Source organism: Staurois parvus, unplaced genomic scaffold (assembly GCF_062004578.1).
Source record: "Staurois parvus isolate SC_StPar_1 unplaced genomic scaffold, SC_StPar_1.0 ptg000009l, whole genome shotgun sequence".
Lineage (NCBI taxonomy): Eukaryota > Metazoa > Chordata > Amphibia > Anura > Ranidae > Staurois > Staurois parvus.
Window position 1 is genome coordinate 10,096,427 of NW_028317805.1, and position 20,852 is coordinate 10,117,278.

The window sequence follows — 20,852 nt, forward strand, 5'->3', positions numbered from 1 at the left end:
CCTTCGACATCGATGCAATAAACCAACTTGTCTTCCTGGGCAAAGTAAGGAACGAACTCCTTTTCACGATGTCTGAACCATGAAGATGACACTCCTGGCAATAAATTCCTGCTTTTCAGCCTTGATCCAAGTAACTCAGCGGCATCTTTGGGAAGATTCAAGTCTCTTACCAAATCATTCATCTCCTGAGAAAACTATTTTGGTCTTGTACCATCTTCAAAGTCAGAACTTGATTCGTCATCTAGTTCAGGTATGACTTCACCTTCATCAGAGCTAGGTATCTCTTCCAAGGTAGCAGGGTGCTTGGGTACTGGTATATCTGTGCCATGGGGGATGAGACGAATTGCTGAGTGAAGATTGGGGTATGAAATGGAATGTTTCCATTTGGAATTAAACCCTTTCAAATCGCATGAACAAAAGTAACAGTCGTCACTATGGTTCTTTTGCTCTCGCCATACCATAGGAATCCCATAACGGAAAGATTTTTTCTTACCCTTGAACCAGTTTTGGAGGTCCTCAACACACCGTTTGCACACTTTATGAGGCGCCCAAACTTTATTTTGATCTCCAATTTTTAGTCCAAAGTATGCTAAGTATACTTTTTTCACAAAGTCTGTAATATTGTGCTGTTGCTTCAACACTGTATATTCACCACAGATGAAACAAACTGTCTGGCGAATTAATACAGTTTCGCGGAGCCATAACATAATGGTTGAGGAATAACGAGCTATCACGAACTGCGATGAAAAAGTGTGAACAGCCTAGAACCAAAAACCTGATGATGATTCGTGCACAAGTGTGGACTGCAGGAGAGAGTAGCTCTGTGTCTGTACACGAGACATCACAGTGCTGGCCACGCTCCCCTGCACTGACCGGAGCTGCTGCTATCTGCCCTGTGTCTCCCTCCCACTGGATTCTTCAGGAAAGATTAACCCCTTCTACCATTAGAAGCACCGACTCAGGGCTGAGGCTTACACATACAACTTGCTGCTGAGTATCCCACTAGTCAGACATGTCACTCAGAGCAGCACTTGTATTCACCCCCTTTGCAGGGGGGGAGGGGCAGAGATTGTTTACCTGCAAATAACAACAAAGGGCCAGAAGAGAACTGGGGTAATGAGGAAATAGAATTGTTTTTCCCTAAAACTTGCTTAGCTTATGTATATATTGTTGACCATCAGATTTACAGTGCTATATTTTTTTTACATAACTCGGACAATCCCTTTAAGGTTTTTTTGGCATTTAATATCTTAAATGCACTTATGTGAATTATTAGTAATTTGGACTTTAAATTTGGTTAAAAACCCATAATATAAAAAAAATACCAAAAATTAAAAAAAATTTGATAAATTTGAAGGCAATTTTGCATTTTGTGGCAAATCATGACGTCTAGGAGTTTTTTCAATATTTTATTTGTTTTCAGCACACCAAAATACATGGTAATTAGCTGAAAATAATCAAACAGCTTTTTAGTCGCAGACCTGTACTATCAGTCAGTTTCAAAAGGTATTAATGCTTTTTGGGTCGCTGTACACATATGTAAGTAGATTGATAGTTCTGACTTCACTAGCTGCATGCATTTTCTTGGTCTTGGACCCTTTGCCACTTATTGTGCAGCTCTTTGAGCCCCTGCAGACCACAGTCTGTTGCCTGTATGCTTGCTCAGGCCAAGGAAGGTCAATTATTATTTAGACTGGGTTTTAGTAGTTAAATGGCTTGTTTTATTTCTTTCCCATTATCTTACCTTTTTCTCTGCAATCCTTCCCTTTTTACTTTTTCTATTTTTTTCCTTATGATTTTTTTACAATGAACCTGACAGAATGAAGTACAAACGTGGAAGCGTTGATTTGTAAAGGGGCTGTAATATCAGTGATCTCTAGCAGTCTCTGTAATGTGTCTCCGGTCTGTGACTCACCAGTCTCCAACAACACCTATAGCATGTCTGCAGTCTTTGACTATTACTTTTAGCATGCACATAGTCTTTCACCATCTCCTGTTGCCTTTTTGCAATGTTTGAAAGCTTTTTGTAGTATTACATTCACTTCCTATTATGTGCAGTTCTTTGCTGATGTCATGGGCAACACATGAGGACCCTTGTGCCAAGAACTGGTCCAACCACTGTTCTAAGACCATCACTGGTCTAAGAATACTAAAGTATTTAAGACAGACAACAGCTAGGCAACTAGTATTTTTAGAGGGAAGCCAGAAATGGCAGCCCCATATTTCTTTATTGAAGCACATGTAAACCCAGGGAGAACCTTTCAAAACTCGACAAGACAGAATGTGAGGTAGTTGAGCTTAGCAACAAATAAGCGTCTGCAATTTTCAAAGCTTAACTAAGCAAGCTAAAATAGAACCTGCTTTTTTTGTTAATAAATCCTTTAATATATTTAACCCTTGGTTACATTTCAGTGTTGATAATTTCATGGCAGCCTCTTTGTAGTCAATTCTTGTTCACATGCACTTCAGCAATGGCTGCATATAATTTTTTAAAGGGCAGGTTTTCTGGCGGTGACAACAGTGGACAATGATTATTTAATGTGCATCAATGCGGTTTCCATTGTGTGAGCATGTGACTTTTTTGCATAAAATACAGTTTTCCGCTTTTTCATTAATGTTTGCATCTCAGTGCTGCCGAATATCCTCCAGATCCTAAAAAGCCCCTTCCCGTCTACATGCACTCACGCCAGTGTTGCCTGTAGTGTTGCTCTGAGCCAGCCTTCTGTAGCAATGGTGGATGACACTGCATTGGGAGAAGCCCTCTACACAGGAAGTGAAGGATTTACTGAAGGATAGCCAGATATGCTTTTAAAGTGATACTAAAAGATTTTTTTTTATTTTCAATAACAAACATGTCATACTTGCCTGCACTGTTTTTGCACAGAGCAGCCCCAATCCTGCGGTTCTCAAGGTCCCACACCGATGCTCCTGGCTCCTTCCCCCTGCTGAGTGCCCCCAGAGCAAGCAGCTTGTGCATGCTTGCTCCCAAGCTGCCTCTGTGTGTCCATAAGTCCCTGCCCCCTCTTCACTGGCTGTGAAGGAGAGCAGCGGGAGCCAACGCCTTTTGCTGCTGTGTCTCACCCAATGAGGAGGGAGAGACATGGGGAAGCGGCTGCTCTCATACACATCACAGGATCGAGCTCTGGCCAATATTAGGGGGAATTGAGGGGGGGATATGCACAGAAGATTTTTTACCTTCATGCATAGAATGCATGAAGGTAAAAAGACCTTCAGGTGGTTGTAAAGGCATTCTATGAATGAAGGTAAAAAAAAAAAAAAAACAAAACTGTGCAGCAGTGCCCCCAGCCTTCTCAATACTTACTTGAGATCCAGTAATGTGCATGACAGCCTCGGCTGTCCTGGATCTCTGCCCCCTCATTGGCTGAGGCAGCAAGTGGAAGCCATTGGCTTCTGCTGCCGTCAATCACAGCCAGTTAAGCCAATGAGGAGAGAAAGGGGGCAAGGTCAAGCCACGGCTCCGTGTATGAATGAACACACAAAGCAGCAGGTGCCCCCAAAGCAAGCTGCTTGCTATGAGGGCATCCAACAGAAAGAAGGAGCCAGGAGAGCCTGCGGAGGACCCGAGAAGAAGTTCCAGGCTGCTCTGCGCAAAACCACTACACAGAGCAGGTAAGTAGACATGTTTATTATCCAGCAAAAAAAAAAAAAAAGAACCTTCAGTATTGCTTTCAGCCTTCAGACCCACTTTAAGGAAAGCTTCAGATTTAAATGAATTGAAAAACTGCTTTTGAAATTTCTCTATTGTGATAAAAGAGAAGTATGGTCAAAGCTCTTTTGGCCATACCTTTCATGTGGGTTACAGGAGTGCATTTAGTTCTGCTCTCCTGTGACTAAGAATCAGCCATCAGCGGACTAAAGATTGCTGTCAGCCGACATCACAGAGGAGCTTCAGGATCTGGATGTATCCCAACAATAATGTTGGGATCCACCCAGATGCCTTACAGGCAAGCTGGCTCAGCCTCTCAGCATGCCATTGAGAGCCTGAGCCAGAAGCTCCTACTCCCTACCCTGCCCGGCAGTCCAGTGAGTGCTGGAGGGGCAGAGCAGAGAGCGGTGACTGATAGTCACTCTGTGCTCAGAGCAGACCTGAGAACTAAGCGATCAGTGGTTACACGATTGCTCAGTTCTTGGCTTTCAGATATTAGGAGACATCTTGCAGCATGGGATTGATGCTGCAGCAGATCAGTAAATATGTTTGTTTATTTTTGGTTTTATATTCCCGCATTTGTCCTTTAAAGCTTATATAAGATTTTAGTAATTGGGTTTACGCATACAGTATAAATGGCAGCAGAAAGGCATTAGCATTGTGACTTTTTACCCTCATGAGGAAACAACCTGCACAGATTATGCTTTCTCCCACAATCAAAAACCATTAAACACTATTAAAGCGGATCTTCAAGTATGATCTTAAATTCATACTTAAATTTGTCAAGCTTGTAGTATGCAAAGTTCATACCTGAAGACACCAACAGTCACTGTAGTAGCCATCATTACGACAGTGATCACTGCGATCTTCTGGGTTCTGTACTGCACCAATGCACAGTGACCCGGGAGGAAGGGGACTGATTGCTCACTCAGCACCACTGGCATTCACAAAACAACTTGTGGGTTATGACTTCTTGTATATTGAATGAGTACAGAGGAGGGGTGGTGATGTCAGTTCATTGCTTCCCTCTGTTTTCAAAACCACTCACATTATGCCATACACCTGTCTGTGTCACCACCATGTATTTTCTTGATCAGGTGCAATTTACAGGGATGGAAATGATGGTTTCTAGTAATTTGATGCCCATGGATCCAGACTTTTGGGAGACCATGTATAAGTTAAGGATTTTTATGTACATACATTTTTTCAAAATATAAATCTGTCATGTCCAACAAAGCAGGTCAGTGGATGACTTGTCATTTGACAGAAAAATGAAAAATTGGGGTTCAGTGCAGTGTGACTTAAAAATGGTTTCGGGCCAAGGCACTGTTCATAGCCTGTGTCTAAAATAAAGTGCCCTGTCCAGACACACAAGAACTGTGCTCATACTAGTAATGTTAAATCATATACAGGTGCATCTCAATAAATTAGATCATCAAAAAGTTAATTTATTTCAGTAATTAAATTCAAAAAGTGAAACTCATATTATATTGATTCATTACACACAGTGATATATTGCAAGCATTTATTTCTTTTAATTTTGATGATTATGGCTTACAGCTAGTGAACACCCAAAATTCAGCATCTCAGAAAATTAGAGTACCACATAAGACCAATAAAGAAATGATTTTTAATACAGAAATATTGGCTTACTGAAAAGTATGTCCATGTACGGTATAGTATGCATTTAACACTTGGTCGGGACTCCTTTTGTACAAATTACTGCCTCAATGTGGCGTGGCATGGAGGCGATCAGCCTGTGGCGCTGCTAAGGTGATATGGAAGCTCAGTTTGCTTTGGATAGCGGCCTCTAGCATTGTTGGGTATGGTGTCTCACATCTTCCTCTTAACAGCCCACAGATTCTCGATAGGGTTTAGGTCAGGCGAGTTTGCTGGCTAATCAAGCAAAGTGATACTATGTTCATTAAACCAGGTATTGGTACTTTTGGCAGTGTGGGCAGGTGCCAAGTTCTGATGGAAAATGAAATCGTCAAATCCATGAAGCTGGTCAGCAGAAGGAAGCATGAAGTGCTCTAGAATTTCCTGGTAGAGGGCTGCGCTGACTTTGGACTTGATAAAACACAGTGGACCAACATCAGCAGATGACATGGCTCCCCAAATCATCACTGACTGTGGAAACTTCACACTGGACTTCATGCAGCTTGGATTCTGTGCCTCTCCACTCTTCCTCCAGACTCTGGGACCTTGATTTACAAATTAAAGGCAAAATTTACTTTCACCCGAAAAGAGTACTTTGGAACACTGAGCAACAGTCCATTCCTTTTTCTCCTTAGCCCAGATAAGATGTTTCTGATGTTGTCTCAGGTTCAGGAGTGGCTTGAAACAAGGAAGGCAACAGTTGTAGCCCATGTCCTGGATATGTCTGTGTGTGGTGGCTCTTGAAGCACTGACACCAGTCGTAGTCAACTCCATGTTAATCTCCACCAAATTCTTGAGTGGCCTTTGCTCCACAATCCTATAAAACCTATTGGTTATCCCTGTTGCTCATGCACCTTTTTCTGACACACTTTTTCCTTCCACTCAACTTTCCATCAATGTGCTTGCATACAGCACTATGTGATCAGCAAGCTTCTTTAGCATTGACCTTGTGAAGGGTGTCAACTGTCAAGTCAGCAGTCTTCCCCACGATTGTGTAATCTACTGAACCAGACTGAGAGACCATTTAAAGGCTCAGGAAACCTTTACAGGTATTTTGAGTTAATTAGTTGATTAGAGTGTGCCACCATGAGTCTACAGTATTGAACTTTTTTTTACAATATTCTAATTTTCTGAGATACTGAATTCTGGGTTTTCACTAGCTGTAAGCCATAATCATCAAAATTTCACATTTTGAATTGAATTGCTGAAATTAACTTTTTGATGATATACTAACTTATTGAGATGCACATGTACTTACAGTAGCTGGACATAAAAGGTTCACATTAAAGTACCTCAACAGCTTGTCTATGCACACTGGGTGATGCTGTGCTTTGCTAGATTTACGCTCTGCCCTGACTATTCCCACAGTTTATGCATACGGGGGAGCCGCAGACTCCAACATGTTTGGGGCACCTTGGGTTGTATAATCCATTTTAAACTTTAAAGCTTTACTCCAAGGACTTTTTAAACACTCCGTTGGACTGCCTGCACTGGTTGCTAAAATGAGAGAGAGAGAGAGAGAGAGCAGAGCAGAGCAGCGCAGCTAAAATTATATACAGCTTCAATCATCACTATATGACTCAATCTTTGCCAAAGCAATGCATTGGGCCCTTTAAGTTCAGAATTACTACCAAACCAAAATTAACCCTTTTGTGCTTTCTGATTTCATTACCACTGATGAGACACCCCTACACCTAGAAGGGTGCTGGAGCCTTAATATCGGAGACAACTCAGAGACCAAATGTGCACCATTTCCCACTGGCCCTCATTTTGAAAAAAAAAAAAAAAAAAAAAAGGAAGAGGACAGCTGTGCTGCAAAGCCTCTGCCAAATATCTGCAGCACAAAAGTGAACAGGAATCTGCAGTAAACAAAGTCTCAAAAATTCTAGCTGAATCGCCAGGGTCTTTTTCTTATGAAAAGCTGCACTATGATTTCCATGTATTTTCACTAGAATGTGCTCTTGCATGCATCAGGGCTGTAAAGTATGTCTTTAGCAAACACACAGATATGATTTTAATTCCCCTACAAGTCTATACTCCATCTAATGTCACTGAACTGTAGTCTTAGGAAAGGCAGGCAAGCAGCTTGTACCTCTCATGTAACCTTGACCCAGTCATACGTCTAATAGATGTCACAGCAAACAAATGTGGGGAAGCAGCGGAGAGCAGGGTAGAGGCTCAATCTCAGACAAATGAATCCATCACTGGGAAATAAAAGCAGGCTGTTTGCTCTCGTGCTTTACCCAGGGTGCCCTTGTCCAAACCGGCTGCTGTTCTCCTGTCAGCATCTGAGGACGGATGGCAAGCACAAAGCACTTACGTATTCCAGTCACCATGGACTGTCATACATTATCGGCATCTGGGTATTTGCAATTTAAAAAGCAACAACACACACAGTTGAAGAAAAAGTAAATTATTTGGTTTTATTTATTTTGATTTTATTTTTCTTTTGTTTCCCATCAACCCCACCCCCTCCCAGACAGCAACTCCATTATATGTTCATTGCATTTTAACCCAACGCATACTGTAACCTTAACGCAGAGCAATTTCAGAATAAAAACAAATCCCGTGCTGTAAAAATATAATTATTTGTGATCTCAACCAGCACAATGTAGTACAGGGCTAGGTACAGTCGCAGAATGCTGCAGGATAAGTTTAATTTACTGAAGTTCACTTGGAGTGTAGAGCTGGAAAGACACATCATAATAGTATACCCTATAATACATAATAATCAAGTGGTCAATGGAACCCAATTAGCAACCCTCTATAAACAAAACAGCCCCAGGGTGGAATGACCCTTCAAGCACTACAAAGCAATATTTTACATCTAACCTGATCATATAATTAAAAAACAAACGACTACTGTTTGTGACGCCCTAATGATTCACATAGGCACATACAGTACATGTAGAAAAAAGCATTAAGAATTCTGCAGACACCTTTAGTAAAGAGATCAGCAGCACAGTCATTCAACAAAGGATACAAAGATGTGAAAACAGTATTTTATTAAGAGAAAATTGTATTTGATCATACACAGTGCTTTTTCAAACTAAATGTCATACATTTAGAATTTGCATCTACTTTAAGAGACCTTTACAATTACAACCCATAAAAAGCTTTTTTTTTAAGATCAGAATTCTTTGCTATATACACTGCCTGGTTGGTGTTGCTCCAATCACTCCACATCTAAGTGTGTATGGCCATCAGTAGACACGTAAATGGAAAATATGTAAGACTGATACAAAGTCGGCTGCCAAGTCTGTGCATTTAGCACAGTATGGACCTAGAGAGCTCAGGGAAATGGATAAGAAGTTGTGCGAACATTCTTGTCCCTTTCAATATGTATGCACTTGTAAAAGAACAAAGACCCAATCTCTCTGCATATCTGCAGCATCTGCACTGTTATCACCATACTGCATACATTGCCCTGTGCTCACCTGGAAGAGAAACCACTCCAAAGGCATTTTGTAGTACAAAAAGATGAAAAGCCCTTCAGAACTTGAACGCTGCACCTGCTTCAAAGGCACATGAAGTATGTGGAACACTAGAATGGGGAATCTCAGAAGTGCATTTGGGTCAATAAACACTGACCTGTTCTTCATTTCCCCTTCAAGCTCTTACACTATTCCCTGATGCCAATGGGCTACAGCAAAAGATCAATATAATTACACAACACAAAGTTATAAAATTTGAAAACGTCAGATGATATTAGTCAAGCATTAGTCAAAAAGATGATTTTGGAAAAGGATTGTTCTCCATCACACTTATGTGGTGAAAAGAGCAAGAGTCATTTTTTTCTATGTATAGCTGATGCAGACACACAGAACCACTGCCTGGAAAAAGGTCCATCTAATGTTATCCATATTGATAGACTTTTTTCAAAGGAGATTTAAAAGTTTTCATAATTTAGTGAAGATTTCTATTAAAGGATGCTAAAATCATTCAAATATAAGGTGTATAGCTTACATTCCTATCCTGGGTTCAAAAAGTAAACTTGTCAAAAAAAGAAACAAGGAATTGTAATTGTTGACCTCTCCATCTATAAAAAAAAAAAAAAAAAAAGTCTGGCTGCCTTGCTGACCCTCTTGCCTTGAGAAGGACCCACGCATACTTGGTAATGAAAAAAGCAAGAGCCAGCAGGAAAAAAATAATTTCAGCCGATCAGGAAAGACTGAACAGACAGACTTTGAAACAACTTTTGCACAAAGCTTTCACAGCTGCTATCTAGGGATTGCTGGGGAGCTGTGACATGCAAGTCAAATTTATTTTGCCATCTATGTCCCATTGCAGATATTTCCCTTCACTTCCTGTTCCATAGCCAAACAGGAATTGAGATTTGAAATTGCAAATAAAGCAATCCCTTTGGGACCTCCAGATCACCAGAACTAGTGTCCCCATTGGAAGATTTCCCTTATATTACTTTTCCAGCAACAACCCAAAATTTGGGATTTTCTTTTACTTTCATTGATAATGGTAAACAGGACTAAGAGTGTGAATCTCCCTAATGGGGACACAGCAATAAAAAGTGACAGGTGATCTTATCTCTCTACACTCTATCCAAAACTAAACAAAGTTTTGCCTTTAGTTATACTTTAAGCAGAACTCCAGGCAAAAAAAAACCTGTGCCTGCATTATGTTTTTGGATCTGCTTTTAAGACACAACTAGGAATACTCCAGGTATGGACATGGCCACATCAATTAGATTCCCACCTGATCGTTCTGTGGGAAATAAAAAAAAAATAATAATACATTTTTCAATTAATCTCAATGTCCTTTACCTGATAAAACAGGCCCCATGAACGGTGCCCACACATTCAACCATCGTATAATATCTAAAGGGCCAATGAAGAAATCTTTTGCTATAAGTGTGCATGTAATGCTTAGTGGCAATACTTTGGTTAAATATGCTCTTACGTGAAATGTGAATGACACTGAAGATGGATTAGACGTTTAATGCAAGTCGCTTTATTTTAAATATTTTAGGCTTTCATATCGAACTGGGCAAGACACAGCAAACTGCGACACATGCAGGAACAGCGCATGTATTATCTACAGGTAAGAGGAAGACATTTCAAACTTGGCGAGCCTTGAATATGCCCAACAATGATTGTAATGTGCAGCTAAGCAATAAAAATAGTTTCATAAACTGCAAAGTCAGTTATTTTGTTTTCCAAGGAAGTATGTTTAATTAACTTCATAACATCACTAAATCATTCATCAAGTTGCAGAGATCCATGATGTGGCTAATGCAAACTAACCATAGAATGTGAATATTGATTAAACATTTATTCGGCAGCTTTGATAGCTAGCATTAGGCTTGTCTGTTATAGTTAAATCAGTATAGATTGTATATCACTAGAATTCGTTTCAGTCATAAACTGCTGACCCATAAACAATGGATGGCATATTTACTTTTTATTGAGAATGGTACATTCTTAAATTCTTGCACAGATATGCATTTTCAAACTACAAGCAGTGACATAACTACACCCATAACAGCCCAAGCTCCTGATATGGGATCTGGGAGTAAGCCCCATTAAGAAAGTTGTTGAGGCATATTAAAAAAAACAAGACAAAAAAAAAAAACAAAAACCATATGCAGTCCATGAACACCATTCCATAACGCTAAACTAATTGGATTTAAAAAAAATAGGCAATTATGCTCTTCCCATACATGTTGGCCATTTGTACATGAAGAGAAGCCTGCCCCAAATGCTCCTGTTTTCATAGCTCCATCTTGTCCTCTTCCCAAAGACTGATCAGCTGTTAGTATGAGCGCCCCCTAGTGGTATATGAGTGTTGTCCTTTTGAGCCCCACACAGGCACAGCAATATTTTTTTTGTTGCCGCATCTTACGTCAATACTAGCAGCACTCCTCCCAATTTCTACTACAGTCTAACCATTCTAATTTAACCCCATATGCCTAAGACAGTGTTTCTGAGGCTCCTCAACTAACACCTCAAAAGATAGCTGAGGTTTGTAGTTCTTCAAAAAAAAAAAAAAGTAAGAATTTTGGAATACAAAAAAAAAACCTTCCTAGTGTATAGTATTTAGAATCTGTACTACGTCCCTGAGATCTGGTAAAAAGAACTTTTGAGTTATTGAGGACAGAATACTTAGCAGAGAAAAATAACTGCTGATCTTCCCTTGATAACTTATATGCAGAGTATTGGACCCTATTACTGCAGAGACTATATAGGCAGATCTCTTGCTGGCCAACATTGAGAAAATCAGACCTTATGTTAAAGCAGATGTAAACGGAAAACTTTTCATTTTGGAGGAAGGTTCATTTAAGGGAAGGTTATATTGCTTGTCAGATTTTTTTCTTTGCTATGTCCGTTTAGGGAGCTTTCCCTTCAATTCCTGTGCCATAGCCAAAACAGGAAGTAAGAGAAAATCCCTGCAAATTAGTAAAATCCCTTGGGCCACCCTCCAGGTTACAAGAAATAGTGTGCTCATTGGAAGATTTCCCCTCTATTACTTATCTGAGGACAGCCCATGATTTGGGATTTTCCTTTACTTTCATGATAATGGTAAACAGGACAGAATGATTGTGAATGTCCCTAATGGGAACACAGACAGCAAAAAAAAAAAAACATTGGCTGTAATCCCTCTCCACTCTATCCAAAACTTAAATAAAAAAAAAAAAGTATTTCCTTTAGTTATTCTTTAACATCTATGAATATATTGTCACAGTTGGCACTGATAGATTTCACCAGAGGCCCCATCAAAATTTTGCAATGGGGCCCCATGACTGTATTTACGCCCCTGGCTGCTGGTAAGTAAAGTGAAGAGCCTCACACTCATGTGCTGGTACACCCTGGATAAAAACAAAGGAAGACTGCTGCACCCACTCACTAAGTGTGCTCTCAGTTAAAATGTATATAAACCAAGAAAGTGTAGTGTGCTAACTCCTCATCCAGACATATAAATGAAATTAAAAAATCCTCCAGTAATCTCATGCAAGATAAATCCACACTCCAATAAAAGTCTAACTCCCAAATCACAGAATGTCCAAATTAGTGCATTTAGAAATTACTTTCCAGAAGATGTGCTTGTGCTCAAGATACTCTCCCTGCTCACCTGTAAGTTTGACCTTCAAATTATACTTCTGTAAAAACGCATTTGACCTATTATAATTTGTTCTGGAAAGTGATTGTTATACGCACTAATTTGGACATTCTATGATTTGGGAGTTGGACTTTTATTGGAGTGTGGATTTATCTTGCATGGGATTACTGGAGGATTTTTTAATTTCATTTATATGTCTGGATGAGGAGTTAGCGCATTACACATCCTTGGTTTATGTAACTAAAGTGCTTGGAAGATACAATGGTACATGAGTTTTTTTATGCGCATAATAGCCTGAGATTTATGTGTGTATTGTATGCCACAGGTTTAGAACCTACGTCAGGTTTTCATCATTGTCTGTGATGCTAGCTGACGAATTTTCAACATCCAACACATCCCCCCTGTGTTATTTGGTTCAACCCACTGGCTCCTACAAAACTACAGGACACAATAGTGGCTAGGGGCTAGCAAGTTAAAACACATATCCCAGAAGGGAGCCAGAAAAAAACAACACATCTTGAGGTGTGTCAAATGTTGAAGGTTCCACAGCCACTATAGCACTTTTAAACCGCAACGTTCATCAGTATAGATGGTGGTGTGCGAAAAGTATTAGGCTTTTATTCTACCAACAGCCTCCCATAGAAAACTGCCCCAGGTTTTAGTGCTGTGTTCTCCCTTTTGAGGAGAGATTTCTCTTCACTCTATGTTTGATTACTTAGGCAGGAACATAAGAGTTTGAGATAACCTGATCACGTCCCACTTAGGAAAAAAAAAATACTAACCTACCACCACAATTCAGATCAATGAAAATGAGATTATCTGCTCAAGGTTACTGAATTCTAAGCCTTGCTTTTAGCAAAAAGCAGGGCGCTGAGGTTAATACCAAGCGAAAAAAGACCTTTATTAAAAGTAGCACACTTGCATATCAGAATTCACCAATCCACTAGTGGATAATGACACAGCAGGTTGAAACAGCAGATCCGATCTGCTGAAGATACACAGAGCCAATAAATGGCCACCAAACATGCAGCAGCAGGGGCTCCATGGGCCAGCAAATGGTGTGGATAAAAAGCATTATGCCTGCCCCCCCCCCCAACATCTCCTAAGGATTGTGACATCACACTGCGGCTGGAGACTCCACCAGCTTTTTATTTTATTCATTTCAGGTACTTAAATAGAGCTGTCAATTTATGCAGTGCTTTACACACACACACACATATATATATAACATTCACATCAGTCCCTAACCCTCAAGGAGTGTTCAATCTAAGGACCCTAACTCACATTCATATGTGCACATACTAGGGCCAATTTAGACAGGATACATTTAATCTACCTGCATGTCTTTGGAGTATGGGAGGAAACTGGAGTACCCAGAGGAAACCCACACAAGCACAGGGAGAACATGCAAACTCCAGGCAGGTGGTGCCGTGGTTATGATTCAAACCAGCGACCTTAGTGCTGCCAAGCGGAAGTGCTAATCATTTAGCCACTGTGCTTTTTATCCACGCTATCTGCTGGCCCATTGGAGCTCCTGCTACTGCATGTTTGGTGGCCATTTATTGCCTCTATGCATCTTCTGAAGATCGGATCTGGTGTTTCAACCTGCTGTGTTAATATTCACTGGTGGATTGGTGAATTCTGATATGTAAAGTGTGCTGCTTTTAATAAAGCTGTTTTTTCAGCTCGGTATTAACCTCAGCTCCCTGCTTTTTGCCATTTCCTGCTTTATGAGGTGATCCTGCCCAGATTTAATGGGAGCTTCAGAGGTGAACCACGTTCCATCCATCCATCTGTTCATCCATCCACCCCTCTACCATTCATCTACTATTGCAGTAATTGCTGCTATACGACAGACTCTTAGGCTGGCCATACATTATACAATTATCTGCAGATTTTTGGTTTAGATTTACCAAAAACCATATAATAGGAGGACAAACCTAAACAACACTTTCAGTTGTATCCAATTAGGCAGGCCCTTGCACTACATAGTTGAAGGTAAATCTAAAGGAAATTGGGCAGAAAATCTGCAGATAATTGTATAATGTATGGCCAGCCTTAGTGTGTTTATCCATGGACTAATTGTTGTCACACAGTACAGAGGAGTGCTGGATATTCTGTGCAATTTTTACATGTTTCTTTTGTTTAAACCTTGCTTTTGCCAAATTAAAGGAGAACAAGAACAAATACTAGCATCTAAAATTGACCACATAACCTCAACATATGGCCAGAAAACCACAACCTGGTTTCAAATACTTGGAAAACATTATCCAATAAATCATTTGCACCTTGCTTGGGTTCACCTTTAACAACTAAAGTCAGCACAATATTATGCTGACTTGTGATCGGGTACTAAACAGAACACAAGCTTGAGTGCACATTACTCCTTAAATAAATCAGCCCCATGCACAGGGGATATTAAACCATAATAACTGTTTCTTTCAAGATGTTTAAAGCAAACAAAAAACTTAATGGGACACATCAGTATTTCTCTATTTAAAGCGGTAATAAAACCCAAAAGTTTATATATTGCCGCTTACCAATCATTAGATGTGTAGGCTGCATCAATTTTCTTTTTTCCCCTCTATTTTCACCTGGTGATCTGGCGAGAAAAGCTTGGTACACATTACTAGTGATTTCTGTTCAACCCAGCGGGCTGATTGAGAAAAAAAAAAACCTGGCCGCTCAGGAGGAGCCGCTGCACTAACTATCATATGTTAGTACAGTGGATCTCCCCTGCTGTGTTTTTGTGTCGCCCCCCCCCCCCCCCCCCCGGCCAGAACACTCAGGTCACAGCACTCAGCTATTGGCCGAGAGCGTTGATTGGGAGCCAAACAGCAGACCTTTTCGGCAGACATTCGGTAAGTGTGTACTAGGCTTAACACTCCTCCTGTATTAGACTGCCTCCACTGAATGAGCTCAGGAGGCACCTTTGGAAAGCAGCACTGTTAATTTGGGGGGAGGGGAGTGTTAGTGTATCTACATCTGCTAGTTCATCTAAATGAAGCCAAACTCCAGCTTACACTGCAGTTACACAAATAGGTTTTACATAAATAAAAGTGGATCATTGTAATCACCCATGTCAGTAGTAAAAGATTTTTCTCAATATTCCCATATGATACATCTGCAGGATAACTTGTTCTGTTAAAAAACAACAGGCTTACTGGCCAGATTACCAGGGAAAAATTAAAGAAAGCCTAAACAACCCCCCCAAAAAAATGCAGCCATATCAAATATTTGGTAATCTGCAATATAATATATTTTTGCTTTGGGGGTCAATACCACCTTATAACCCTATACCACACTAGTAATCTGCAATATGTTACATTTTTGTTGGGTTTAGAAACACTTTAAATGCCCCTCTTCCATTACAGTCATACCACATGGTATAACTATCAACTGTGTAGGAGGACACAAACTACATTTCTCCTAACCAAACTCAGTTTAAAGGCATAGTTCACCTTTACCAAAAAACTGACTGACTATGCAGGTAAGGGGTACCTGTAGACAAAACAAAAACTGTACAGCTTTGATCAAAGCTGAATAATGCCCTTGCTATAGGTGTAGACCATTTATATACCTGCTGAAGATTGACTGAAAAACTTCCAGAAACTACATTATCCCGGTCATGCCTTGTTTCTGGGACATTGCTAAAATAACTCTAGCGGTTACTGTTCACCTCTACCATCACAGGAGTGAGCTCTTCCTCCGATTCGAACCCCCTCACATTCTCTCCCCAGACACAGTAGCTCTGAGCTCAGGGATGGTCTTAGAAATGTCCTAGCAACAAGGCAGAATGGGATTGATGATAATTGCTTAAAGGATAAGTTCACCTTTGGGAACATGTGACATGTTCCATCGGTTTTTAGGGTGGAACATGTAACATGTTCCCATAGCTGCAGCTGTGACTGCTGCCCCCCCTCCTTCTAACAGATAATACGGGGAGAAGTCTTCCCATACTGTCAGATATGAAAACAGTGCGGCCGTGCAGGCCTCTGCTCACATGACTGCGTCATTCATTCACAGGCTTCCATGAATGAATGAACTGCAAGTTCCAACAACCTTAGAAGCTGTCGGCTTGTAGTTTTCAATTAACTAGCATGGCGCTGTGGAGCACCATGATAGTTAATTGAAGCTTCCTGTCAGTATATCTGCTTGACCGAACATCCCATACGGCAAGCAGATATTCTGATAGGTCTGCAGGAGACCTGCATGGCATCAGCAATCTACTGATCACTGGTGCAATGCTTTCCAGGCTCCTTTGGACAAAAATAATAAATGCACGTTTTTAACCTACAAAAAAAATGTGCATTTATAATTTTTTTTCGAAAAGGTGAACTTATCCTTCAATGGTCCCAACCAGGCTAACAAGGTCTGATGAATTGGATGCCACTGACTAATGAGAGTGCAGGCTGGGGAGAGGTTTGTTCAGACCCAAAGCACGCTGTAGAAATAGGAAGAGATAGCCCGGTCTTGGCACACCTCACCCAGCCTGAGTGGTTAGCAGGTAAAAGCAGCCTCAGCTCAATTCATCCAAGCCATGCCCCCAACATGTTTCACCCCGCCCCTGGGGCTTAATCATGGAGCTCCATGATTATTCACCAGGGGCAAAATGAAACATGTTGGGGGCATGGTTTGGATGGGTTGAGCAGAGTCTGCTTTTACCTGCTAACCACTTGGGCCAGGTGAGGTGTGCCATGACAGAGCTATCTCTTCCTATTTCTACAAGGCAGGATGGGATGATGCGTTCTTGGAGTTTTTCAGTCAGGATTCAGGAGGTACAAAAATGGCAGACAGCTGCAGAGACAGTTTTTTGGTAAAGGTGAACTATTCCTTTAAAAAGGATGAGCAAAAACCATAAAGACTAGTTGATTTAGGAGAGAAGGTGAATTGCATATTAGCTTTAAAATAAACAAAATTGGTTATATTTAGAGAGCTCAACATCAACCCTGAAACAGCAAACCTGTTATATATTAGAGTGATGTTCTTTGTTAAAAAAAAACCCAGAAAACCTATTTTTATAAAACATTATTCATGACAACCAATCAGAAAATCTATTGTTTTTAAACCTTCGCTACTAATACTGCTTTCATTAATTTCAAAGAGTAAGTTTGTTATGTGTCCATCTACGCAGAAGACTAATAACTTATGCGAACTGCTCTGAAATGACAAACTCTGCTTTTTTCAAATTATAATTAGCACATTATAAAGCTTAAAAATCTAAACCTCTTAATTACATCTTCCTGCAGCAGGGCACATGAAGTACCAGATTAGAACATCGTAGGTGTAATTATTCTGACTAGTGGATAGATAAATAAAATTCCAGATCAATAATATGCAACCTTTTCTGAATTACCATGGCAGCTGTTAGAGCCCAAGTCATTAGACCAGGAATGTCTCCTTAGAGAAGTACATAAACATATTGGCTTAGGATTTTTTTTTCCGTGATATACACACTCTGTATAAAGATTCACAATGCATTACAGTAGAGGGGAGTTTAATTGCTATAGTGGCTTATGTTCATCACTACTGCTTTATGTGTTTGCACATCCCCTTGCCATTTAGTCTGTGTGCATCAAGACTATGGGGTGGATTTAATAAAAGACAAAAAGGCTGTTCACTTTTGCAATAAATTTTTCCCCTTTATCCATCATACAAGCAAAAATACTCATTTTCACGTTCTTTGCACTCAAATGGGTATTTGCAAAGTCAATTTTGACCACATTCATGAAGGCTGCCCATAAACTATTCAAATCTTTGCCATATGTGGGCAGGTTGAATGTACCAAGTTGACTGATCGATCAACTTGGCTACAACCAGCCTGCCGGATTCGCTTGCGATTATCTCTAGCCCCTGCTATAGCCGCTAGCAATAAATACTGTCTTCGCCCACCTGCCCGTCAGAAGAAAAAAATTGCTTGGCTGGAGGGGTTTCCCTGTCAGCACTGTCTGTGTTGATAGGGGAATCCTGTGAATTTCTTTTCTGCACACTGTGGTTGCAGGAAATAAATTCACACCATCTACTGCCTGCCTAAGCAAAGAGATAATTCCTTTTCAAAGTGAATAGTCTAATTGCCTTTATTTAGAAAAAAAAAATCAATCCTTTAGAGCAGGAGTCTGCAAACTGCGGCACGAAGGCCAGATGTGGCCCTTTGCTAGCCTTTATCCGGCACTCGGAGCACTATTCCTCCCAATGATATGAAGTAGTATTCCTCCCACTGACACCAACAATGGGGCACTATTTCTTCCACTGATAACACTTATGGGGTACTATAACTCCCATTAATACCAATGATGGGGCACTACACTTCTTCCTACTGACCACCATCCCTGAGGCCACGTTCATTTTCACTGATGCTGGGCCTGAAACATTTTCTACCCCCACTGGCTACACTCTGGCCCTCTTAAAATCTGAAGGATCATAAACCGACCCTTTGCGTGAAAAGTTTAGGGACCCTTGCTGTAGAGTGTAGCACCAAATTTGCCACTCTTTCCTGCTAAATAATCACCATTCAATTCTTATTTGCTCCAGCAGAGTCCTGGCATCACACGCAAGTGACACTGACATCACCAGCTTCGAAACTCCAGGAAAACGGCTACATACACAAATAAAATACATTTATAGGAGCGGATTTACCTGCCAAATGACTGGTATCTCTGTTCATCCAGTCCTGAGACTGGCACAGCCCTGTTTGGCAAGACAGGAGACCTGATTTTTTTTCTGTTCGCGGTAAAGCATAACTAAACCAGAGAACATGTGTAAGGCAGGCCATGCAGTATGCAATTTTCTTTCCTTTAACCACAGGTTGAAGGAAAGAAAATTGCTCAGTTCCCTCATCCCAGTGTTGAGTGAATTCTTCCTGCAGAGCTATTGTGTTCTGCTGGCAGGGTGAGCAGGGAGCCTTCACCACTGGCAAAATACAATGATCACTGCTGTCGACTATAGCCATTGGCAGTCATCACACACAAAAAAACATGAAAGGCTGAAGTCGATTTAAGGATAGATGGATCAAAAGGAATTGACCACGTTTCGATCAATCTATGGCCAGCTTTACAACGTATATTGCAGATTGCCAGTCCTTGAGAGTTTGGCTGCATTATTTTTCATTTTTAAGTCTAGGGACCTTCTTAGAAAGTACAAAAATACAATTTAATCTTACCAGAAGTGCAGCGTATTAACACTTCTTGTAAGATGAACTGGGAGCAAAACCAATGTTGTAAATGTTGTAAACTACTAATCACATCAGCACTACCTATAGGACATGGACAAAGGCAGACATGTTTGAAGTCCAGCCTGGATGGCAGCTATGACTTTTTCCACAGATGCAGCAGAGGAGTGAGTGTACCCACAAGTAACACTTGCAGGTCTTGTCTTGCCTACAGCTTGTGATTGGACAGTTAAAGGAAAAGCAGTAGACTAATAAGCTCTTTTCTCTATCACTCTGCACCCATCAGAATGCCTCATTAGCACTTGAGTACTGAGCCAACTGATTGGCTCATTTTGCTTTGCATTAAAAAAAAAAAAAGCGTTAGTGGTGTAATAATTATTGAAAAGCTGCATCATAATGCCTGTTACAGTGGGTATAGAAAAGAATCACCCCCCCTTAAAATAATCACATTTTGTTGCTTTGCAGCCAGGGTATGAAGACAAACAGTTTTTGATTTATCTAGCTGTATTTGCTCATTGCAACTTATAACATCCAAGTGAAAGAACACCATGTCAGAAAAAATAAAAAAAATTCAAAAACAGAATCACCAAGTTGGAAAAAAGGATCACCCCCTAGTTTATTTGTTGAACCACCGTTTGCTTTAATTCCAGCCTTTAGTCTGTTGGGATATGTCTCTACTAACTTTGCAATATTTGCCCACTCTTTGCAAAACTGCTTAAGTTCAGTTAAATTTGATGGTGACCATTTGTGGACTGCATCTTCAAGTCTTTCCACAGATTTTCAATGGGGTTTAAGTCTGGGCTCTGAATAGGCCATGCAAAGGCATTCACTTTTTTCTCCTTCAACCACTCTGTGGTCATTTATGCTGTGTGCTTTGGGTCATTGTCATGTTGGAAGATAAACCTTCTTTCCATTAACAACTTTCTGGAAGGGGGCAGCAGATTTTCCTCAAGAACAGGATATTACCACCTCCATGCTTTACTGTAGGAATGGCGTTATTTGGATGGTGGGCTGTACTGGATTTCCACCAGACATATCGTTTAGTGGCCTCAGAATCTTCAAGCTGCGTTTTGGCAAAGATGTCGTGACTGCACTTGAGGAGTGGCTATTTTCTTGCAACCCTCCCATACAAGCCACATTTGTGGAGAATTTGTGATATTGTTGTCACATGCACACAATGACCATTCTGTCATAAATTCCTACAGCTGCTTCAGAGTTGCTGTACGCCTCTTGGTAGCCCCTCTGACCAGTTTCCTACCTGGCTCTTTCAGCCAGTTTGGAGCGACG

At 40.6% G+C, this 20,852-nt stretch overlaps 2 protein-coding genes across 4 annotated transcripts in view; one reads left to right on the forward strand and one right to left on the reverse strand.

Moving 5' to 3' along the window:
* The window catches only part of DOCK1 (dedicator of cytokinesis 1), a 536,657-nt gene that overhangs the window by 269,172 nt on the left and 246,633 nt on the right, over nt 1-20,852 (reverse strand). The window lies entirely within an intron of this gene.
* Nucleotides 1-20,852, forward strand: part of INSYN2A (inhibitory synaptic factor 2A) — a 69,114-nt gene that overhangs the window by 39,843 nt on the left and 8,419 nt on the right. For both annotated transcript variants that reach the window (XR_016311626.1, XM_089669554.1), the window contains exon 3: nt 10,310-10,381. Coding sequence is in view for 1 of the 2 variants with exons in the window: in XM_089669554.1 (XP_089525680.1) it covers nt 10,310-10,381 (72 nt within the window). In the remaining variant the exon portion in view is untranslated. The remainder of the gene's footprint in view (nt 1-10,309; nt 10,382-20,852) is intronic.